This window comes from Phasianus colchicus, chromosome 2 (assembly GCF_987193195.1).
Source record: "Phasianus colchicus chromosome 2, bPhaCol1.hap1.1, whole genome shotgun sequence".
Taxonomy (NCBI): Eukaryota; Metazoa; Chordata; class Aves; order Galliformes; family Phasianidae; genus Phasianus; species Phasianus colchicus.
Window position 1 is genome coordinate 50,266,863 of NC_143437.1, and position 25,638 is coordinate 50,292,500.

Sequence of the window (25,638 nt, forward strand, 5' to 3'; positions counted from 1 at the left end):
CAGAAGCATTAAACTAAGAGAACTTGAATGAGAGATCCAGAGCTTGATTTTCTCTTCACATTTCTTGTCCCTTTGAACTCCAAAGGTTGTACTCTGCTGTTCTATGAGACCTATGGAAGGAATTCAATGGAGCAGAGTAGTTTGCCTCGATACGCTCTGTTTGCTGAAGACAGTATAGTCCAGTCTGTTCCAGAGCATCCCAAGAAAGAAAATGTGTTCTGTCTCAGCAATTCTTTTGGAGATGTCTACCTATTTCAGGTAACAGAATGCATACATAACTTTCTAATTATTTCCATTATAGGTTTTGTCTGTGAGTATGCACTTACACATGTGTGATTATATATACATACACATACAGTCTCATGTCTGTGACTTAAAAATAATATATACAATATATAGTTACATTATTAGAGCATACTGTTATGGCATTGAGTACATATAAGTGTACGATACTACTTCAAGTGTACAATATTACACCAGTTGACTCAGTCAGTTACAGTTTAGAAATAGAGAGAACATAGATCACAAACATACAAGACAATTCTGATTGATTATTACAGGCTTCCAGAAAATCAAGTGTCTTAGCAAATGTTTTCACATCTATCAGCATTGTGTCTTTACAGTATGATGGACACAACTCTGACTCTGCTGGCCTCAGAGAATGTCTCAGTTGAGTGAAGCATTTAAAAAGGTTAAAAATAGTTCTTGGCTGTTTAACTGCAGTACTGGAAATATTAATAAAGAACAGTATTATGTGGAACCTCCTGCATAAAAACATGTTGATTCATAGGTGCACTTGTAAGCATTTCTGGAGACACTTTGTGCAAATGTATTCTCTTTAGTTTGCTACGGTGTGCTACACTAATTTGGCATTTTTAAAGTAAGCAAACTCCTCTCCTCTGACCTTACTTTTAAAATCATCCATGTTGCTATGCTACCTCTGCAAGAGGAGATTTATTTTTGAAATCTGTCAACTTTCAGCTTATTTAATTGGAGGGCTAACGAATGCAAGTCACATCTTGCCCACAGCTCATGGGCTCTGTTGTGCTCCTGGAGCCCTCAGACCTAGAAGGTCTAAGAAGCAGAAGCAGGAATTTGGGTACAAGTCATGACAGTGTGGAAAAAAGCTCCTTTGTTTGTGTAGTTTTAAAACCTTACTTGAGAAGTTTTGAGAAAAAAAAACGCTTCAGGTCTCAGGGAAACCATGAAACAATTACTGTCCTAGAGCTGCAGATTCATTTTGATTTTCTTTTTCCTGGTCATAATTTTGCACTGTTGGTTTGTTCCACAGGCGACAAGTCAGACAGATCTGGAAAACTGGGTTACTGCCATACATTCAGCCTGTGCTTCCCTCTTTGCAAAGAAGCTTGGGAAGGAGGACACAGTTCGGCTGCTGAAAAATCAGACCAAGAGTCTCTTCCAGAAGATTGATATGGACAGCAAGATGAAAAAGATGGCAGAGTTGCAGCTCTCAATTGTTAGTGATCCAAAAAACAGGAAGGCAATAGAGAATCAGGTACTGGAAATAGTGCAGCTTGTTTCTGCTGCAGAGTATTACTGCGGGAGAACATTTATCGTAGTTTTTTGCTTTGGTCTCTGATGCTTTGTAGGCCTGAAAGCAATTGTTGTGGAGATAGTTGGCAAGATATGGTAGTCACAATTATTGCCAAGTTTCTACAGCAATCCAGAGCAGCTCAGGAAGTAGACCAGCACTCAAACCTGATGATCAGACTGGTCTGTTTTATGAGCACAAAGCTATTTCTTTTCTCTTCAGAAAAAATGTAATTAATTTTCACTGCTTTGTTTTATGATACACTTAGATGCTAATAGTATCTAGCTATTATATAGTATACCACAGGATCTACAGTATGTTCTGTGAATAATTTAATTTATTATTGAACTGTTGGACAAATTTTAGAGTAGGTACATAACAATATATTTCTGCACCTTAAGATGTGATGTGATGTATGCTCTATCCAAATGAAATTGTAAGAAGGTCTAAGGCAGACAAAACCATATGCTTCAGCTGAAATTTAGCCATTACTAAAAGTCCAGGATCCTCTAGGCTTCTTAAAAATCCACATAGGAGTTCAAAGAAGAACTAGAAGTCAAGACCAGCATTTATCTTGAATGGAAAAGCACTTCCAAGAGTACCACTGACAGCCTCTAGAGCATTATTTCCTTATCAACTCAAAGAAAAGGGGAACTGTTTGTCACTAGCAGCACCTTTTGTAACACTTTCTGGTTTTGTGCTAGGAATTTTTTTGTATTGGTATAAGCTCAGACCCGTTGGCGTTTAGCTTGGGAGATCTAATATCCTATAGCCAAGATTTTTACACTTGGCAGAACAGTTAGTATGTTTGCATCCGTACTTGCATCTTGCATTACTTTTGTTTCACTGCAGGAAGAATTGGTCTGAATCATCGGTTGCTTCTTCCTGCAAATAGTTTCTGAATGCCTAATGTGTAGTTTTGATCATATTTTCTTATGATGGTGGTAGAAATGACTGAATCTTAGCTGTAGCAGCAGATTAACGCTGAAGAAACTACTTCACCACTATGGGTTATTTCTAAAAAGAAAACTGGAAACCTCTCTGTCCTCCTGCTGAAATTTAGTTTTCATAGTCCATGTGCACCTTGGTATTGCAGCTAAGCCATGCTTAAGACAAGTAGTCATAGCAGCTTGATGAATAGCTAGAACTGTTCTTCAGGTAAAATGGTCACATTATTGTCTGTGCAGTCATGCATAGACATAAAGCCTTTCTCTACTCTTAGTTTTCAGCAAACAAACCAGGAATCACTCCAGTGCCACCTAATGGAATTACATCTTGAGATGTTGAAATCTCAAGGCAACAACTGGCAAATGATGATGTCTCTCAATGTCTTGGTAAAGGCTTCACTGCTCACAGCCTTTTGTAGTGATGTTCATAAGCTTTTGGAGTGCTCAGATTACATACTTTCCATGTCACTTTATTTCGTGATCCAGAGCCTATTGGGGTGAATGGAGGATGAGCAAGGCTTCCTATAATTGCTGTAGGTTTTGAGACATAGAAAAACATATGGATTTCTAGAGATTTTCTAGTGCTTAATATGGCCTTATCATGTATGACACACTGAAGAAAAATCTTTTTTTATGCTCACTTATTCTCTAGATACTGATGCTAGTTTATTTAGAGTCAGGTGAACTTTACTAATAATGGTCTCTTCATTTCTGCTAATTAGGTGTTCTGTCCTTGAACTGCCATTGTTTTTCAGTTCTGATCCTGGAAGGAGTTGGCTGCATTCTATTATAACTAAAATCCATCACTGGGGTTGGAGAAGATTTATTTCTGCTAATCTTCTGTCTATTAATTTCTCATGTTGACTGAGGACAAACTAGTGAGACAAAGAGTGAAATGAATCATCTGCAAACATCCACTAGTTAACAAACAGTAAATTCACAGTGAAATTTTTCTTCAGTCTGAAACCGTTTGATCTCTACAAAATTTCTCCTTAGAGCTGCTTTAAGTTTTGCCAACAAGATCACTTCAGAGAAAAGTCAGTAGATAACTGGGTTTCCTGATCTTTTGATTTAATGTCTCAGTGATGGGTTTCTGGAGAAAAAAATAAAACAAACAAACAAAAAACCCAAAACCTTAAAAAATCTATAATATATTTACTAAGTAAGCATTGTTAATATACTTATTATGCCAACGATTCTGAAAAAGCATTATTAATTGGTGAAAAGTTAGCATATATGTAGCTTAATTGTTTTGAACTGGAATTGTTTAGTTATCTTTTGTCCACTTTTAGACACAAGCCACTTTTATACAAGAGGAGTATAAATACTTGGACTTGTATTTTCTATGTTTGGTGGTGTTTTCAATCATGTAGGAGTTGACTGAAGTATATCATACACATCCTGTTCCAGATAACTTCACTGGTGATTCTGGGAAGTCAAAGGAAATACTGCAATTGACTGCAGAGGGATCACCAAGTTGTTGTTGTTGTTGTTGAATGAAAAAAAGATGAGGCACATTTATTTTCACTGGAGAGTTATTTTAGAAATGGTGATTTCTAAATCTTCTGTCTTTTTCCTTCCTTTTCCTTAGAAGAACAACCACCCAACTTCAACTTTTTTTTTCCCCACATTTGTATTGATTTAAAATGAATGCTTCTCTACTGAAGACTTAATAAAACACAAGGCTTTACAAGCATGCAACACCATCTTTTGTTTCACAGATACCATCACCTGAAAGGCAATTACAGGAAATCTGGACTTCTAAAACTGCTGTATGTACTTAAATGTACATACAGGTTTATTTTTGGTGTGCAGGAAGTGAACTGGAAAATTCCTTTGCTTCTGTTTATGTTTGATGGATTTGCAGGCTAGAGTTTGATAAAGCTAGTGCTACATAGAAGTGCAAACAAAAAGTTAGAATGAGAAGGTTGATTTTTTAGATAAATGACTATTTTAGAAACTTGATGCTATCAAACTGGCCAAGAAATGTCTTCAGATCTGCAGCTTAGATCAGGGATTCCCTCTGTCTGGGTTTACCAGTCCAAAAATAATAATAATGGAACTTACTAGCAGCATAAGAGAAAATAGCAGCCCTTGATATAGCTATCAGTACAGTGGGGCGATTTAGAAGAGATTGAAGAGAGTAGTATGTGTACAACAACTATTCCCATTCGGCTTCTGGTCATATGGCTGAAAATAAGTGTGCACATACTACCTACAGCCACGTGTGTGTTTATATTAATATATGCAATAAATATGCTGTTTGGTGGTGCTGTTTTGTTTCCCCAGGGTGTAACATAATAAGACAAAAAATAGCAAGTTCAAAAATCTCACAGCACTGAGCATGATTTCAAATCCTTTGGAGTCTATCTTTAAAAAATATTACCTTTCCTAGAAGTTTAACGTTGGAGGGGTATTCACAGCATTTGCTGTGAAAATGGAGCCTTGTCTAACTGCCAATGAAGTTAGTGAAAGGGATTCATGGCATTTATTTGGAGTTCTTTTAACAAAATATTGCATGTTAATTTAAAATTGGAGCTGCCTTTGCCTGTAGAAATGTTTTTAATGGAATGGAAAATTAGCCTCATTGTGAGGGCACTGCAGCTCTGGGTGTATTTCTTTGTGTACTTTGTACATAAGTCTTTTCTATTGTCTCATTTTAGTACAGTAATGTGAATAATGGTTGCTTGAAAGCATTCTGGACTTTTAAAATTGTAATATATTTGCATAATAATGTTTTACTTTCCAAGTTATTCGGGGTTTTCTGTTCTGATTCATATTTTCTGTGTGCATTAGACTTATTTATGAGATAGGTTATAAGCAGAGGTTTTACTTTCAAGCACTGAAATGATGAGGCATTAATGAGAAGAACAGATGCATGCTTGAAGGTGGTTTTTATGTAAGTTTTCATATGCATTCTGCAACCACTAGTGGTTTATCTGTTACTATATAAAGCAAAATAAGGGAATCAGTAAGGTGATACTCTTTCTCTGAATTGTCATTAAATAAATTAGTACCTTTCCTTCTTTCCCTTTGGTGACATTTTGCCTTTCACCTCATAACTTCATTACAGTTTGTCTAAAATGTACCTAACTATTTATATTTTCTCTCACTAATATGTACAGGGAGACAACTTGTGTACTTTTAAGAATTTTACTCTCCAGACTCCCTTCAGAAGACCAAATTGCATGTCTTCATTTTTTTATGAAGCATCTTATGAAATATTGTCCAAAATTAGGTGAAAACTCACAGTAGTAATCCTGAAATAGATTATTTCCAGGGAACTTTAATAATGCTTGCCAGCTTCTCCACATGAAAATTCTAATTTATTTGTAATATCCAGTAATTTTTCTTTTTTCTACACTCTTCCAAATGAAAGAAAAATGTTATCTAAATTTGGTATAACGGTTCTTCAATTTAGATGGTCTTTGAACTGGCTAGACTAGAGCTCTACTTTCTGAGTGATTTGGTTTGGTTTCTTTTTCAGGTATTACTCTTCAGTGTGGTATGACTCTCCTCTACATTATTAGTAAAATCCTCTTTTGGTAGTCACTATGAGTGAAGAGAGTAAGCAGCCAGAGAAGTAAAGGAAATTCATCTCCACTCTCTTCACTGCTATAATTACTGTTTTGCAGATGGGTGGAATTCCATCTTTGTTTTGGAAAGATTTAATATAAAATAATGAATAAATCATTAGCAAATGTAGAATTGCATAGCAGTGGTGTGGGATGAAGCTGTTGCAAAGGTGTGTGCAGGAAGGCCTGTCTTGATATTTTTTGGGAAAGGGCAGCTGGATTTTCTGGACTTTGTGAATTTCATCCCTGACTATAGACATGCATGTACATATGTTGCTCTGAAAGACTGTATTTACAAAAGCTTATAAAGAGACCAACTCACAAAAGTGCAGAGAAAATGGACAGAGATATATATGTAGGTTACCCTGCAAGTAATGCCTCCTTTCAGTGGAAACTACTATAGATACAAAGAGCACAGTAGCACTATTTGATAGAGCACATTCTCAGCTACAAAACAATATTTTTCAGCATAGTCACCATCATTAGATGTGCATTTTCACCAGTGGTGACCCAGAGCCTGTATGTTGTGCTTGTAAACATCTGTACTAGAAGAGATGACCCACTGTTGCCACTGCTGAAATGTACTGCCCACTGCCTTGCTGTGCTCACATCCACTGTTTGGTCTCTGTCAACATTCAGCAATCATTGATGAATGTCAATGGATGCAATGTTTTTCACATGAAGGAATTCAATGACACACCTTTGCTTCATCTGTACTTCCATGTCAGATGCCATTTTGTCAGACTGCCCCTCTGCTGCTCTTTAGGAAGAAATGACAGTAAAAGTCTTTTTCCTGTCCCAAGATACTGAGTGACTCATTTATCCAGATGGGTGCAATATGAATTGTGTCTGAGAACTGGGGACTGAGATGCTAAGAGTTTGGTGTTGTTTGTAATGTGGTTAAAAAGTTGATCATATAAAACAGCAGCAGAAGTTTCTTTTAAATTCAGAGTTCCTTGTATCAGTTTGCAGAGATGTTTCAATCTAGGCAGAAGATGTGTAGGGGAAAATTCTGAATTTCTTGTTGCTGTAGATAGTTGTGTCACGAGGAGCTGATGTTTCTGTATGGTGTAAGAACTGTTACTAAATCAAATCCATTTTAAAGGCTTACTCACTGAGAGAACACCTTCTTCTTCGTAAATCTTTACTTTTGAGTTATTTTAAATTAGTGCAATTAATTAGTGAGCTTCAGGAGGCTTCTTCCTTCCCTCCTTCCTCTTGTTACTGCAAGTATTCTTACTCTGAGTTGGTATGTTGGTCATTTCTGGCACTGCTTTCAGCTAATTCTCTTCTGGTTTTGATTTTATTACATTGAGCTCTCTTACTTTGTAGCGAATGTGTATTTGAAAAAGAAACCATTCTTCCTCCCACTTCCAAAGGATGCTGTTAGCACTGTATATATGATAGGATGGGCAAGGAGCCAGGGTTTATCTCTAAGTTCCTCTACCTGCACAGCCTTTGTTGGGCCTTGTTTTTCACAGACAGCAGCCCTGAGGCATGCTCGGATGGTGGTTCTATTAGGTATATCACCTACAGGGATGGCTGAATAGCAGATAAGACCTGTCCTTCCCTGTTAACTTTTTATAATCTCCAAAGCAGTACTCATTGGTTCCCCATCTCACATTCTGGAAACCCCCGGTCTGTGTGATCTGCTCTGAACATATTTACTTCCTGGCTTTTCCAAGCTCCCAATTCAGAGTTTACCTAGGACATACCTAGCAGTGATACTGAACATGTAGAGATTCACTTTCTAGCATCTTCCTTCAATTTATCTGTTTGCACAATTTATAATGTAATGAATTTACAACTGTCTCTTAGTGTCTTAATAGATTTTTCACTAACTTGGAAGAGAATGTTTATGATCTGAAAAAAGGTCATTACTGCTAAATTACTACTAAAAGTACCACATTATGTGTTAACTGTTAAGATCTCGTTCCTGATGTATGTCTCTGTTACCAGAAGTAGCCCTTTTACTTAGCACTCCCAACATAACTAGTTTTGTCCCTGAATCAGGCTTCCTGGCCTTAATTTGTCCCTGTGACCCAAACAAAATAATTTATGGCCCTAACTCTTTGGCCTTCCTCCATTTTGCTCCTTTCTAATTCTCTGCTATATTTTCCTTTTTCTCTCTACTTTACAGGGATCCAATTAGTCTGAATACATTTTTTTAGGTGGTCTCTCCTTGTCTTTCTCTCATTGTCTCTCATGCTGCCACAAAACCCAGATATCCTTGCCTCACATTTGCTTGTACTGAGAATGACAGCCTGCCTTCTGCCTCTCCTTTAATGGTTTTCCTAGAAATTCACTAAGAGGTGTTTAAATTGTGATTGAAACTAAGAGAGAGAGATAAGTGTTTTGCATGCCCTTGATGCTCAAGCCTGCAGTGCAGACAAGCAGCAATAACTGAGTGGGTCACACAGGGTGCGATTTCATGTGTGCTTGTTTGTTTTGGCGTGCCTTCCTTCAGGCGGTATCTCTTATCTCTTTGTGGACTCTCTTCTTGCTGCTGTTAGCCTTTGTTACCCATTCCCACTCTCACTGCTGTCTGCTGCATGTGCTTTTTCCCATTTGCTTTAGAACGGATTTCAAAAGGTCTGTATTGTCTGTACAGGATGGACCTAAGTCCTTGACCTGTCTATGGGCAGTCCTCTCACGTGGGTCAGTGATTTACCTCTCACAAAAGGAGAATGAAGATTGTAGCATCTAGTCTGCAGGCTGTAAATTAACTTCATAGACCAGGTCATACTGAGCTTTGAAGTTGTTGCTTTTTTTATTTGTGATCTTCCTCCATGTAGCCCTCAAGAATACAAATCTTTTGGAAGAATTATCATAGTTTAAAAGGCTTAGACAAATAGCAGCTGGTATTGGTTCGTGGTCTCCAATTGTTTCCAGACATCCCTGGTTTTGATAAGACTACAAGACAATCTCAGAAATTCCCTGCCTACAGCTTTTGCTAATGCCATTAAATGTAACATCATGATTACCGATGCTTTTGGAGCTAATTAGCTAGCATCCTGAATGACTGATAAACACTGTAATTTAATTATTTCTTCAGAACATCCTTGTGTTGTACCTTACTCCCCCTTTTTAGATTATTTTAAAATACAACTCAGTTGAAATGAGTAATGAGGATTCTGAAGAAAGCCTCAGAAACACTAGGCCTGTGTTCAGCTTGTGTTCAGTGGGAACAGGATGCTCAAGTCCAGCAACACCAAGAACAAGCCTTGCTCTATTTTCATGAGATGTTGACTCTGTACTCATGGAGATATCATTCAAGAGGGAAAGTCTTCTCTTGAACTTGTTGGTTTTGGCTTTGTGATAAGCTGGCAACCGTGTTCTCATTCTAATTAGATGTTGACGTGGAGGAAGAGCTGGTCACAAAGGCTCTTTCTGATATCATCCCATGTGTAAGATACAGGCATGCAGTAAAATATTGGATGAAGAGTATCTGAGAGAAGAAAAGAGTGCAGAATAGAGGACAATGTTGAAAAAAATCCAAGAAAAAAATGATTTTTCTTTATGGAACACAAAGGATGCACAGTTTGAATGTGTAGCATGAGATTGGAGGAGGTGTTTTCATTATATATGAGGCTACACAGAAATTAATGCCTCCCGTTTTATTCTGTTGGTCCTTGACATCACAGGCAGATGTTGGTGGTATGGCAGTAGAGACTGAACCTTCCCACCAATATTCCATTACATTTTGATGCTGTGCAGTGAAAGGGAGAGTCTGACAAAATGGTGTCTGACATGGGAAGTGTGGATGAAGGAAAGGTATGTCACTGAATTCCTCCATGTAGAAAACATTGTACTCATTGACATTCATCAGTGATTGTTGAACATTGGTGGAGATGTGAGCACAATGAACTGGTGGGTGGTGTTTTTCAGCAGTGGTGACAATGATGTAGTAGACAAGCCGCATTTTGAGTGGCCATGCAGATTTTCATGAGCATCACATGCAGGTTTTTGGTCATCACTGATGAAAATGCACATCTAATGGTAGTGACTGTGCTGGAAAATATTGCTTTGTATCTGTTCTATCAAATAGTGTTATTGTGCTCTTTGTATCTATTGTAGTTTGTATGGAAGTAAACAGGAAGTATAACTTTCAGAGCGATCTACAAAATATATTTCAGTCCATTTTCTCTGGACCATTATGAGTTTGTCCTGTTACTGCCTTCCCTTTCCTTCCTTTACCCTCAGTGCCTAATGCTTCCACACCTATAGCTGTAGCTGATGCCACAGTTTGTGAGCAAATGTGTAAGAAAGCCAGAATAGGTAATGTCTCTATCAGTCGTAGTGATTTTGTGGTACTTGGCAACATTATAAGAAAATAGAACTGATTTTGCTTCTAGAGGAACCTATCAGTCATATAGCTCACCTGATATTTTTATGGTGTTCATCAGCTTGTTTTCTAAGTCACAAAACTGCTTGTTCCAACACTTGTTAATTTAAATTTAACATGATAATTTACTTCACACTCAGAAACAGGCAAGGCATATCAGCAAAATGTATGAAGGCAATACATATGTAAGAGAAAAACGTGATAAACTTTTTCCACAACCCAAAACCACCTGTTTAACAACAAGCTTACAGTGGTCTGAACTGACATTTGAAGAAAAGCAACCTTCAGTTGATGTACATGAAGTTATTGTACATTAATCTAATGTAGACATCTTCTCTGTCTTCTCATGTGTGAATGTGTCTACTATATTAAACACAGCTGCCTTCTTATTTGTACTATTTATCCATATTAATGTATATTATACACCATGGGGCAGATTTGAGCTGCAACTACCAATGTGTAAACAGAAAAAGTTAAAAGCAAATTCTGACTTTAGTGTAGTATTTATTTATCTGTGTTTGTGTAGATGAGCGTGCTTCTATGCAAAATACTTCTGTAATATGAGTCTTGATTCTGGATTTTACTCATTTAATATATATTTGAGTCTTTTCACTTTTCTAATTTTATATTAAAATTAGATTTAGTTATTTGATGCATCTGCATCTATCGGTGTTAAATACGTTTTAAAATTTTACCAGGGTATGTATACATTCTTACATGTGGTCCAGTAATTTGTACAGGGTATATATAACTTAATTTTGCATTATCGCTGAGCATAGGCATGTCTTAAACTATTAGTCAAGCAAAGAACTATGCATGCTCCCATTACCAGTATTGTCTCCTGTGTACAGATAGAGAGGCTGTAGGAAGATGGTAAAGCACGAGCAGAACCTGTCAGTGCAGCTACTTCACTTAGTGTAGTGAATTAGTGTAGCTATGCAGTCTCTGTGCTTTCAGCCAGGCATCTGTACAATTTAAACTCATAAAATGAAGGAAAAGCTAATCTCCAAAAAGGAAAAAGGAGAGGAAAAAAATAAAAAGCCTTCATGAACCACAAGGTTATGTTTTTATGTAACTGCTTTTGTGGCTATCAAACTACCCGAAGTTCATGGTATGTTCATCTTGTCAGTATGCACTTAAGACCACCAGCTTTGTTTTATTTCAAGTCATCTTTTGGGTTGATGTAACACAATATGACTGAATGTGTTTTGGCAGGGAATAACTAATCTAATCCATATAGCACCAGATGAAAGCAATTTACTGTGGGTTTGTGGAAGAGCTCAAATTTTCAGTGCAGCCCACAAAGACATTTTTTCCCCTTTTAATTGTCCCTTTTTATATCTAAACAGATCCAGCAGTGGGAGCAGAACCTGGAAAAATTTAACATGGACCTTTTCCGAATGCGATGTTACCTAGCCAGTTTGCAAGGTGGGGAGCTTCCGAACCCGAAGAGCCTTTTGGCTGCTGCCAGTCGTCCTTCAAAATTGGCACTGGGAAGGCTCGGCATTTTTTCAGTGTCATCTTTCCATGCACTAGTAAGTACGAATGTGCTTTTCGTGGGTGTGTCACACAAAAGCCGTCATTATTACTGTATTTACATGTGCTAGGATAAGTAATGGTTGCATCCCCCTGCATTGTTCAGATGGCCTTGTTTCCTTGTTTCTGCCTCTTCCTTGGCTGCAACAAATGTTCTTTCAAAGAGACAGACTTTGAACCTATGAGGATATATAACCATGATTTTTTTTGGTCTCTGAGGACTTTGGAATTGGCCACTTTTGACCTGTATGTAAAGAAATAAAACTAGACATAAATGTAAACAAGCAATAGTGTTGAAATTCTGACACTGCAATACTGACCCTTTGAGTTTGAAGTTTAAAGTGTGTATGACATAAACCACTGGTTGTTACTTTTAACAAGTGATTCTGATTACCTGTAGGTTGAGCTAATCTTTTGTGGTGGTCCCAGAAGATCCCCCAATTTTTTCATTTTTTAGAAACAGTTCTCTCCTGAAGGGAAAGTATTTTTAGAGTCGACAGAAACTTGAAACAATCCAAATTTGCAAGTCACTTTTAAAAATGATGGCTTATGTTTGCAAAGAAGAATGAGGAAGCTCCTCTGCTATAAGCTGTTGTCACCTTGTTGGCTTCAAGTAAACAATAACAATAGCAGGCATGCTTCTTCTTTTTAACCTTTATTGGTCTGTGAAGCTGATCTTACAGCAAGAAATAGAGCATGTTTTCTGCATGAGAAGCAAGACTGAATAGTAGCCTTGAAAGACCCAAAAGAGAATCTTTCTCTCAGCCACTATTTTTATCTGTGTATTTTACGTCATTGCTTGTCAAGAACATAAGAGTATAGCACTTTTATTTCATATGTTTGCCAACTTTAAGTCTTTCTTCCTCTAGCAATTTTATATCTGGATAATAGATTATCATTCTTTTTGAGAGTCTTTTCATTAATTAGTTCTGTTGTACAGAGCAACATTTTCCAGTTCCTTCCCGCCTATGATCTTCTAATTTTGCCTTATGAAGAAATTATGCTGTCACACCATTTGAATACCAAAAGAAGCATCATGGCATATTGCATTGAAATAAACTGAAGAAACTTTCATTTGCTGTCTCAGGTTGTAATAACTATCAGTATTTTGCTCTTATGAAAGTGCTATAAAGAAGTCCTGTCTGTGTTTAAATAGATCTGCTCCAGGGATGAAGCTGCTCTCAGGAAGCGTACCCTGTCTCTGTCTCAAAGAGTCCGAAACAAGAAGGGTTTGTTTTCTTCGCTAAAAGGACTGGACACACTGGCAAGAAAAGGAAAAGAAAAGCGACCTTCCATAACACAGGTAAATCTTATTTGCTGAGGATTTAGGATACTGGAAGCAGAGAAGGGCTTGTTTCTGCTGGGGCTTATCCTGCCTAATGCTGTTGGTGTATGGGGAAGGAGACATCTGTCCATCAGACTTGTCTTTGCAATTTCAATAGGTATTATAGATTTGTAATGAGAGCATCACTTGTGAAAAGGCATTGGTATATGTCTGATTTTGGATTCCTTTGTGTTAAAAAAGGCTGATGAATGAGAGACTTTGACCCCATGGATTAGTTTATCTGCAGTACAAGACAACCTCTTTTGAATTTGTAAGAAAACTCATCTTACGGCCATCTTGCAAATTGTTTCGAAGTAGGATTTCTTTGAAGAAAACCTATATGCAAATCCTTAATTCAGTGTTGTACTGACACGTATCTGGGACTCTGAAGTACTATTGAAATTTAATACAGAATAACATTGGTGAATCTTCACGGAAAAAAATGGAGCGACTGATCCAAAGATAGCGGCCTTTGGCATTGCCTCTCACAGGAGGTATACAAAGCAAGCCTATCCATATTTGTATTGTCATAGTCCCAGAGCTGATGAAACAGATTTAATACTGCAAAATAACACATCAGGACTTTCTGGTCTGGTTATTTATATTTTTAATAGGTAAATATTTATCTGCGTGTTGCGTTGGGATGAAGATTCTTTGGATGACTGTTAGACATTTTTTGCGTATCAGTCGAGATGTGTTACATGGTGACACTGAATAAGAATAAAAGCTCAAATCTGTCTTTTGAAAGAGGGAACTGGTTGAGAGATTTTCTCCAGGTGGTCCTTTTCATATATTTTTCAGTGTTCTCTGTGACAGGTGAGGCTGGTCTGTGAGTTCTACATCTCTATTTCTTTATTAATAACAGGCCTGAGGGAAGGGTTGCTGTGCCTATTAGCTTCATTTCCAGCTGGGCTGATACCTCTCACTGCCTTAACTGCATGGTACATCCTCCTGTATGCTTTATAGTCTGTGAAGGGGATTCTGTGGAGCTCAGGGACAGGGAATCTCATTTCCACAACAAGGCAAAGAGGCTCCTGCTGCCCTCCTAGCTCTTTCCTGAGCACAGAGGAGAGAGTCCTGAGCACAGGCAGAGTTGTCCCCAGCGTGTCCTCACCCTCTTTGCTCAAAAACTTTCAACCAGCTGGCCCTAAAAAGTGTTCATTTTCATCCAAGAACTCAGATTCTTGTATTTATTTGATTTTTTTTTTTTATTAAACAACCTACAATAAAATTAAGGAAATGTAAATCTTGAGTGTTGCATATTTAATAACACTGCACTATGACTCATACCCATAAAAGTGAAGAATTTTTAAAAGCATGAATTAAAAACTGACCCTTGAACCTGGAAAGTGGCTGAAAAGAGAGCCATGTCATTGCTCAGACTAGTATATATGCACGTAATTGTAAATCAGAATAGGCCTGGGGCTGCCTTTCTTGTCAGCTTTTCTACCCGCTGGGAAACTGGGTTAAGCAGGAAAGTCAGGGTTGGTTCTCTCCTAATTGTGCTCTGACATCTGTTCCAAAAAATAGGTTAAAAATTTCTTGCACTCACGGATTTAATTAAAGTTCATTTGACTAGAGCTAGTATGGTTTTATCTATAGTACTCTAGCTTCAAAATTAGATGGTATGTTCTTGAACATTATTGCAGCAGAGAAGTTTTAAATTTTATCTTATTTTTATGTTGTTAATAATAATTCAAAATACAGGGTGCAGAGTTTCTATTCCAGGAGGCTTCTGTAAACATTAGTGAAGTGACTCAGTCTTTTAGAAACCAGTTAATAAAACTGAACTGTAGCAGATGGGGGACGTCTAGGCTCACATTATCCTCAGTTTCTTAAATGCTTATCTGCTTTTCTTCAGTCTGAACGTTAAACTATTTTGAGAAATCATAAACAATAAAATGCTTTGACTACATCTGCGGGTAAGACAAGAAAGAGGAAGTTCAAAAGTAGTGCCTGTTATACACGTTGTCAGAAACTGTATTTCATGTGAAATTTTAGAAAAGACTTTGTCATTGTCTTGGATTATCCAAAAGGTTTTTTCCAAGAACAAAAGAAAAGAAAAAAAGGTCAGATGTAAGTCAGATGATATTGTACTGATTTGTTGATTCTAGAGGGAGACTAAAAGTGCAATTTATATTTGCACTTCAGGACAGTAATGTTAGTACCCGCAAATCTCAAGATCTTATGTGAACTGTATAGATCTAACCTTATGTTTATACAACTCTTATCATCAAAATATCTGATTGTATCCTTAGCTATTGATTTTTTTATTTAACTGCATGAATAGTCCTAACATCTTTATGAGATACTATTAACTACTACTTCCTAGCCTCTCTGTAGAAACTACTACTTTCTACGCATATGGGAAATGTAGGTTGTAGTTTCTGCTTTCATCAGTTCCAAAGTAGGGCAGTAGTCAGCTGTTTTCATTCCTTGCTAGTGCTGGTGGGGGCCTGTATGCTGTTCTAGCTAAAGTTATTTTGCTATCAACAGTGCCAGGCTCATGTTCAGGTAGATGAGCCAAAAAGCTATAGGGGATGAAATTTTCCAAAACTGCAACATTAATTTGAAATTTTTCCTTTAAATCATGATGAGATTTAATGCTAATTGTACCTAATGATGTAGCAAATAGTGAAACTGTAACTTGGAGAAGAGTGCATGATTGGATGGTCATTGACTTTAAAGTCAAATAAATAAATAGCAGAAAAAAAAAACAAGGATGTGGATGCTTTTATACATGTTCAAATATAAGTGTATACGTATTCTGAAGAAGAAAACTGACTTAAGTTTTCCTTATGGACGGAGAATTCCTATTTCCTCAATACTACTTCCCATCAAAATAAAACAATCAGAAGTGCAAAACAATCCCTGTTTTAGGGATTGGATATATTCATCTAGTTTTTGTTTCTTCAGTTATTCAAAGAATTTGCCTAACACACTTAAGCAATTTATTTTTTAATTTGTTTAGCCTATTTATTTATCTGTATTATTAATAGATTTTTGACTCTGCTGGAGGACATGGATTTGCCGGTGTCCAGAATTCAGCCAACTCTGCTGAGGTAAGAGAAGCCTGTCTCTATTCTGCACCATCTTATTTTTAAATTCCCAAATATATTTCCTAAATATATAAGCATGTTAGGAGGCTGGTTCAGAAACCCCACCAAGGTTCGTAAAAGTCAGTGTTAGATGGCAGAATTATAATTCTGATCACTTTCAATTTCTCAATGTGCGTGGTAGCCTTTAACAAGTAATAATAATAATAAAAAAACCAAAATTCTTTAGAGCACTAGTCCTTACTGGCATACACTGTCTGTAAGGTCTAAGAGACAGATTTTGAACTGAGTTTGTTTGAAAGTTTTGCCTTTGTATTGTGGCCAATCCTAAGCTTTATTTTTCCCCTTTCTCTAGTTCAAAACCGAACCTGTATGATTTGAGTGTTAAGGCAAATGAAATTTAATTTAAGTCCTGTGGGCAGAGAAGTGAGTTTATGTACATGGCCCAGGACATTGGTCACAATCCCTTTTGGTTCCTGCAGCCTCTCTGGGGATAGCATCACAATCCACTGGCTGGAAGCAGAGCAGTACACTCCCAAGTCCATAACCATGCACATGTAGGAGCACTTTGTGTTGTCTAACTACTATGGAGCTTATACAGACAGATTTTTCTTCCCTTCATAGGCTTGAACAGACAAGCACCAAGTAAAGAATTAAATAGGCACAGAGTTTTTGGACTTTGTTTTGTGTATAGAATTGCAATATGTGCCAGATGAAAAAAGGGATTGGTCTTCCCATCTACTTTCTATCCCTATTCTTCTTTTGTTCCTGAAACAAGTTATATTTTTTTAATGTAGTTTAATGTAGACTTAGGAGAAGACTTTGAAGAAACGAAAGAAAGCATGTCATAGTGCTACTTCTTTTCATCTGAGTAAGTTTACCAGGTCTTAGACAAAAAGTCAAAATCTGCTTTTAGAATAAAATCTTGATTTTGAAAATGATTAACTGTAGTGAACAGTTATAATGGATTTCCTGGCAAATTTTTGGACAAAGTTCAAAATCTTTCATACATTTTCCTATTGTTGGATTTTTGGGGTATTATTACATGATATGTGGTTTCTTTTCCCATCAAAGGTATTCATGTGATAGCTAGGTAATTAAGAAATGTGTAATTATGCATAAGCTAAGAGGTATCTCCAACTGACAGCAACTAATCCTGTAATGCTGGTCTTTTGCCTCTTGAAAGTATCTTCACTTTTTGTGTGTCTTTTGAAGCAATGTACTGAAACAACTGGATTCCCTTTGTTACTTGACCTCTTGCCTGTTATTTCCTGGAGTGGGAAAATATTTATACTAAGTCACCCCTCTCTTTTCCAAATAAATTATGTGAGATTTCTAGGGGACATGATCTCCTATAGAGAAAACTCACAAATTCCCGGTGTCAGGTTGCCTCAGTTTCACACCTCAGAAATAGCAAAAAAAAGTCAAGTCCTCTTAAATCTTGGGGAGATTTGGTCTCTCCTAAAACTGGTATAAGGCAAAATCTCTTGGGTGCAACACCTGAAGGGTCTTCCCAACAGGATGATGTGTTGGTCCCTCATTTTTGCCACTGATCCCATTGAGACTGGGAGATTAACCCATCGCCTTATGCAGCCAGGTCCGCTGTGGGTTTTGTGTCCCCTAGCATTTCTTGCTCCTTTTGAGCCCTTTGAGGAGAGACAGACCAGTCTTGGAAGTGGCACAAGGCACGAAGAATGACATTCAATTCCCACGGTGCTGAGTCTGGAAAGGGTCAAGGCCTGTCTCTGCTCTGTCTGGGCAGAAGCAACTAGCATATGATCAACCTTGCTGCAGGTTTTGGACAGGCCAATTACAAAGTTAAACGGGGCTGCTTCAGGACTCAAAAAATACTCCAACTTAGGTTTTGAAGTGGAGCTCTGGATCTCAACTTTATTTCTAGAAAAACATTACCATCTGAACTGTATTTCAAAAAACCTTTTTTTAATGGGAATTAAATACAGTGTGGGCATTTTTAAGATCTTGACATTTTCATGAATCACACGACAACTCAGAAATGATTCATCATAGCTCTGAAAACCGTTACTTTGGCATTAGCCCATTTTCATAGGCTAATTTCAATAAAAAACAAAACAGGATAAATACTTTTATAAAATGCTACCCAAGGAATGCAGTAAATTACAAACAGCAAACTCTGCCTGGAAGGCTATATTTTCCCTGAAAGAGATGATAAAAATGGAGACAAGCAGTGGAGGAAATTATGAAGTAACCTATTGGTCCTGTAGCAACCCTATGGCCACAACATGTGACAGTCTGCAAGTTCTGGCATATATTTCTGGAAAATTGGATGGGTTGTTTTAAATTTATGTGGCAATGAATGAATGAACTATTGTAGTATTAGTCACATTAGTGGGCATAACAGGAAAAAAATTTCTTCATGTCAGATTTTCTGAGATGGAAAATGTGGATGAAGCAACAGTATATTGACTGTTGCAGTTAAGGAACATATTTTTGTTTAATAACAGAGACAAGTTTATCTTGTGGCTTATGTTTGAGCACTAGTGTACGTGGAAAGAAAGGGGAAACATCTTACATTGGAGGAAGAACTTTGTCTTGTCATAAATGCTACCAGAAGAAGGTGGCCTTACTTAAACCTGCTTCTCATCACCTTCATCCTCTCTTGTTTTGATTGATTTGTTTTCCTTTTTTTTTTTTTCTTCTTTTAATCTGTTGCAAAAATGAGATTCATTTTTGTTGAACAGATATAGAGAGCTGTTATTGCAGGACAATAAACCATTTTGGTAATTACAAATCCCTGAATTGGTGGGAATGTCTAACTAAGTCAGTGTAGCTCAAAGGAAGCTGCTGGAGAATTCAGTCTGATCATTTCCATCTTGACTCTTGTAGTACGCTTGCCTTGCCCTTTCTTCTTCCTGCTGTATATGCTGTGGAAGATCATCATTTGCTCCCAAGCACTTGATTGACTGGTTTCTCAGAGGACCACAGATTCACTGGAGTTATCTTTTTCAACTACAGCAGTTTTACAAGCAGTCTGGAGCTGCAGCCACTGAAGTGAAACCCCACCGGTGTAGATTTAATCGTTCCATTAATTGCAGTGGCATAACAGAACTGCTGTTATATATAATAGTTCTATTTTAGTAGGATTTCCATGGACCTATGCTGATCAATAGGTGATTTTCAACTAGTTATAAAGGACAGTTGAGCAATCAGTATAAGATTCTTGAATGCTCTTGATTCATTAAAATAATTCTGCCAAAACCAGCACTACTCTAGCGTAAAAATTATTGTGGTTCATCTGCAACCTGAATTTCTGCATAGTTTAATAATTACGTGAATAGGACTGTTTATTACATCTTTTTTACAGCCACAGTTGTTATTTAGAAAAACAAAATAATATTGGTCTCTTTGTTGCTGTTGATACATTGTTGTCAATAACTTTGATGCCTGCAGCAAGGGAAGCAGTCCCTGTGCAGTGATTTTACTGCAGCTTTTAATTGCAGTAGACTGGGCTTGTGTCCCTGCAGAGTCAGGAGGAAGAATTGCATAATTAAGAAGCTTTTTTATAGGTGGCAAAAACACCCCGACGCAAACCAACAGGGACTAAAAACAAACTAATGAAGAAAAAGCAGTCAGAAGTTAGGCACTCTAAGATAGCTCAGACTATCTTAAGATCTATCTTGGATCACAGTTGTGCTGCTTTCCTGGGTTACTGTCACTTTCCTTTGGCTGTAAGGAGGAATTCAGGGAGCACCTCCGTGTATAAGAAATGCCTTGATCAGGCAGTGAAGTGATGTGCTGAATAGGCAGACCCAAATAGAGAAGTGAAATTTCAGGTTTAGAAGTGCTTGCAGTGTTTTCCTTCTCCTTGTGTGGCTTCCTTTGAAATGTCTAGCCTGAAGTGCAGTGCAGAACAGTGTCAAAACGAAGGGTGAGAAAATGACAGGGATTTTAGTTAGGGTGGATGTTGTATTGGATCAAGCTGAGTGGATTTGGAATGAGTGTGAATATGAACAAGACTGATAAAGAAGCAAATACTCTGCTACCTATGAATTAATGTGATTTCAAGCAGTAAATAGGGTAACACTTTATTTCTGCTTTAGTCCTTTAATATGTTGTGGCAAGCCTTGCTCCATAGTGCTCTCTGCTGGAAGTTTACTATATTATCATTTTTTTTTCTGTCAAAATTACAGTAATTATGTTTTTTCAGATTTGTTAATTAGGTAAAATTGTTGTAGTTAGCTCTTCTTAAGAAATGTTTCCTACTGTGGTACAATGTCAGGTAGTTGCATATTTTCAGCTATAGTTAAATCAACAAATAATATGAGAAAAAGGCATAAAAGCCCATAATGGGAATTCAGTGGAAGTACATTACATTATCAAGAAAATCAAGTCATTGACAGTGAATGAGAATCGGTAACAGAACTTTGTCCCTTATTTGCCATGGGAGTATACACAATACAATGTCTAAAGATATGGTGGTATATATGCACTGGAAACTGCCAATGTAAACATACATTTTTTAGTATTATTTTTGCAACATTCACATACAATTTGCATTTTTCCCTGGCTTCCAGCAGCAAGTTGATGAATTTTTGAATGTCTACTGCTCAGTACCGGACAGCATCCAGAAGGAGAATGCTTGGGAAACACAAACGTATGTTCACTTCTGTGACGGTCAAGGAGTAGCTTTAACTCTGAAACCAGAACACAGGGTGGAAGATGTTCTGTCTCTGGCATGCAAGGTATTCATTTGTTATATGCTTCAGAAGAAACATAATGTATTTGAGGACACCTCTGTCTCTGCATCAAGGCACATTTTGAGTGGTTGCAGTTTCTTTTGGTAGGATTATTTATGTATTGTAGCCAAAGTAGCAATGCTGTGGAAAACTTTTCTAGAAGCATTGATCAAGACAGAGAACACTAAGTCCTTAATGAGTGATGACAGTTTGCCAGGTAATCAGACTCTGAGAGATCTCCCCATGTGTCCACTTCAAGTTGTCATTGCAGCAAACTGAGTTGTTCTGCACAGATTAGTCACAGAGAAGTAATGAGGACTAGTTGACTTAACAAATGGGGATAAGACATTTCAGACTGCTATGACAAATGCTTATCAGATATGTGTGTTTCTTAAAGGGCTCTATTTTGCTTCTAACTAGATATTAGTCCTACCTGAGAATTTTTAAGAGTGCATTCTGTTCTGACAGTCTGTGCCATAAATCTGAGAGATTGCAGTATATCTTGGGACAGAAAATTGAATCACAGGTGGAAAACAGAGTAGAAATACTGATTTTATCTTCTGACAAAAGATTACCACCTCTAGAACATCACAACTTACCTAGCTCCTCCGTCTTTATTTATGTCAGTAGTTGAATGTAGAACTGGCTTCATGATTCAAATCAAATTATGCAAACAAGCTCTTTTAAAGAGATAACATTTTATACTCAAATCATGTTTTCCTGTTTTCTAACAAGTGGTAAGTATATTTTATTTAATTCACAAGTAAGGAGTTAAAATGGGAAAAAAAAAAATAGTTCTCCATCTGTAATTTTTGGCATAGATTAGTGTGAAGTCTCAGGTAAGCTCATTCAACTGGCTGGAAGTTGGGGCTTTTAATGAAGTAAAGGCCCCACTTTAGTGACTCTTACCACGTGATAATTTTGTAAACTAAATATATAAAGAAAAAAATTATGAAATCATACAAGTTTCTGAAAATCTAGGATGGACTACATATTTTAAATCAAAATAAGCACAGTCTTTGAGACGAATCACAGTATGTCTACAGTGCATCACTGGGAGGAAATTATCTTCTCATTGCTTTTGCTGGTGGATACTGAATCCTGGAGAAACAGTTTATGGCCTAGTTTACTTCTTAGAAATACATTGTATGGCTCAGGCTGAAGGAATTTTAAGAGATGTTATTTCACCAGCAGATGGCACAATATAGCTGAAGCATTTGGACGTTGTTAAGATAACACATAAGAAATATGTCTGAATGATGAAATAAAATTTGTGAACATGAAATTAAACTGAAAATGAAATTCCTTACCTCTCTTAATCCATCATTCCAAAATATTTGTATTTCTAAAGATGGCTTTTAATTTTTTAATGTCTGTATCAGATGAAAATTTAGTTTTAAATTATTTGATCTTTTTCTAAAACTTTTTTTTCTATTTTATTTTTTCTTCCTCTTCCATGTGCAAAGCTTTTCATAAGCATTCTCTAAAGCTGACTACTTTCTGCTAATCTATCTGATTCTTATATTCTCATTCTGCTGGAGTGATTGTAAGGAATCTTTCTTCTAAACAGAACATGTATGAACACCATGTGTATAAGGATACAATTCAAAGGGTTTTTTTTCATCATTCATGTGTTATGGGTTTTATAATTTTCTCATTTCTGTTTTCCATCTGAGATTTTGAGTAGCACATATAGAAAAAAGAATGTGCATTTAAATACAGTTATTTAGGATATAGCACATTTGTAACTCATAAACTGCTATACATAATAAAATGGTCAAGTAATTATTAGTTATTCAGTAGATTTTGTTTTCGTAAGCTGCAGAGATGTGTAAATGAGGTTAAATAATCCTAAGGGATGCTGCCATTCCTTCTGTTTTATTCATTCCTCCCTTGTTTGCTTTATTAATATGTTAAAATGAAATGTTCTATGCAGTGCTCTCAGTAGCATCCTGGTTTCAGAGAAACTCCTATCAGGGGCTTTGCATTTTAAGGCTAATATTCTCTGGGAATATTCCTATCTCCCTTTGGCTTCCTGTTGATACAAGATTTTGGCTTTGACCTCAAATGGTGAAAAAAAAATGGGTGAAACTCTCTGATCATAGATGAAACCCAGCAATAAAAATAGAATCCAATAAAGGCAAACCCTTAGGGAATCTGCTTCCCACCCGATCCCCTTTTCTAGCAGCCCATATTTCATACACATTTCCTATGTCAGAAGAAAAAGTTGCTAAGTAGAACTGAGTCATTACAAGTAGTTACAAAAAAAGATGGTTCTGAATGTAAGTTCAAAAGTACAGAGAACAATTATGATTACCTTTGGAAACATATATCAATGTTCAGTTAATCTAATAGCCAAGATATAGTACTTATGAAAGGAGTTGGGTGGATTTTAAGGGAAAATGGAAATCATACTTTTAGTTTTGAAGCAAGGAAGCTAAGTTTTGTTTATACCACAGAAATAGTTAGAAAATGACTTGTTTAAAATCACTTTTGCGTGACTTCTAAAGGTTTGTGCATGTGCTTGTGTGTGTCACTGCTTTGACCTCTAGGATTCTGGAAATAAATAATAAACTCCAAACCCCATTCTCTTTTCCTTAGATGAAACAACTGGAGCCAAGGAACTACGGTCTACAGCTCAGAAGACAGGTTGATGAAAACACTGAATATTGTGCTCCTGAACCATACGAATACATAGTAGACCAGGAAAGTGTGATTCTTTTTAGATATACCTCAGTGATGTCTGTAGCTACAGTTGAATTATCACCTATGAATGTGTGATTTAGATCTAAAATAAGGCTTTAAAGCTGCTCATACATTGCGCTCTGCCATCCTTGTTCACACAGTTCACGCCTGTGCAGACATTGAGATGGGTAGGCACTAAAAACACTCTCTTCAAGAACTGTTTGAAAATTTAAGTGGGGATTTTGGTACAGACATAAAGTGTCAGTCTCAACTCCAGACTGGGTTGTCTATATCTAGTTTACTCTGCATTTAGTCTCACTGATCCGAGTGATGCTTGCAGCGTAACACAGTTCTGTGTAAATATACCAAAGTTTGGCTCTTTATTGATGCATTTCTTTCCTATGATGTACCTTTATGTTCTGATACTTACAATTTCATAATTTTATCACCTCTATTGCTGCTTTTTTTCCAATAGGTGTATGATGAAATAGAAATTTGCCCATTAAATGTTTATCACATTCATCTTACAAAGACTGAAAATATAACTGATTTTGGTAAGTTTAACCAAAACTGCTCTGGAATTTTTCTTTTTATTATTCTCATTACCTGCTTTCTCCCTTCAGAAGCTTTCTGCCATTTTTAGAGCCATCTTTATCAAAATCTATGCCTGCAAAAGACTGATGACTTTATAATGAGGACTCAGATTGGTTGTTTTACACTGGCAAATGCATTTCTTATTTCTCTGTTTGGGAAAGACCCATTGTCTATTCTTCTGTATACGATAAATTATTTTTTCAGAAGAAAAATGTCCTTTGCCTAGATTGATTCTATCAACCAGACCATGGTCAAGGTCTGCTTTTTTTTTTTTTTTTTTTTTTTTTTTTGCATCAACACAGGTTGGCACAGTATCAACACACTCTGACAGTCTTATCTACTGGAGGTGTTTATGCCTAAAATAAATATATACTTAGCACAGGTATTTTAGTAAAGTGGCTCTGCACTGTTTTTTATCTACATGTTTGTTGGTATGAATGCTTTTTTTTTTTTTCCTGGGCTCACTCGTGGGTCTGTATGGATTTAGATTTGCTGCTTTTATAGGTTGGGTTTCCAGTTTCTGGAATTGTTTAAAACAACTCTGTGTCTCACAGACATATTATGGTACTCATATTGTAATGATAAGCTGTGTTATTGAAACGTCCTGTGGGGCTTAGGTAGAAAATATGTATTTTTTTTAAACTGTAATTTGTCTTTTTATTGCACAGCGTGATATTTCCTGGAAGTTGAGAAGACCTGTTAACTTTATCTGTCCTAAAAATGGCTGAGAAACAATAAGATAACTTTTCCATGATCTGTGGGTGCTTTCTCATGAGAATTATTAACTTGCTGATTGTGTTAATTCTACTAAATACACAAAATAAAAGTGTTGTTTCAGAGAAAATTTATTTGATTTAAACCTGTATTACTTCAGGTTTTGCTGTCACAGCTCAAGTTGATGAAAATCAGCATCTCACACACATATTTGTAAGTGATGTTCTCCCTGATGGGCTTGCGTACAAGGAAGGTATGTACCATATTGACATTTAACACTGCACTCCATTATCAGTCTCAAAACATGAAGGAGATTTAGTACTGCTATCTGTGAAATGGCTCTTGGCTTTTTGTACTCATAGTTTTCTTTCCTGATGACCATGGAATATATATAATAGTAGGAAAGATAATGTACACAGAATAACTGAATTATCCTGTGAGTATAATTAGAATAATTCTCCCGTGGAAACAAATTTTGCATTCATTGATCTGACCAACTGCTTTTGCATGAAGAAGCAGGCTGAAGGAAGAGATTTTCTCACACTGGGAAACCTCATGGGCTTGGTCAGTCTCCAAGACCCAAGACTTTCAGTGT

The 25,638-nt window shown here is 36.8% G+C and overlaps 1 protein-coding gene across 2 annotated transcripts in view; it reads left to right on the plus strand.

Annotated features, from left to right (window-relative positions):
- TIAM2 (TIAM Rac1 associated GEF 2) overlaps window positions 1-25,638 on the plus strand; it is an 86,243-nt gene that overhangs the window by 12,943 nt on the left and 47,662 nt on the right. Inside the window, exons 4-12 of one of the 2 annotated variants that reach the window (XM_090135628.1) lie at window positions 86-258; window positions 1,292-1,516; window positions 11,769-11,954; window positions 13,112-13,258; window positions 16,279-16,341; window positions 20,889-21,056; window positions 23,652-23,754; window positions 24,209-24,289; window positions 25,204-25,296. In XM_090135628.1, coding sequence (XP_089991754.1) covers window positions 86-258; window positions 1,292-1,516; window positions 11,769-11,954; window positions 13,112-13,258; window positions 16,279-16,341; window positions 20,889-21,056; window positions 23,652-23,754; window positions 24,209-24,289; window positions 25,204-25,296 — 1,239 coding nt within the window. The remainder of the gene's footprint in view (window positions 1-85; window positions 259-1,291; window positions 1,517-11,768; window positions 11,955-13,111; window positions 13,259-16,278; window positions 16,342-20,888; window positions 21,057-23,651; window positions 23,755-24,208; window positions 24,290-25,203; window positions 25,297-25,638) is intronic. The other variant, XM_090135629.1, reaches the window with a different exon arrangement.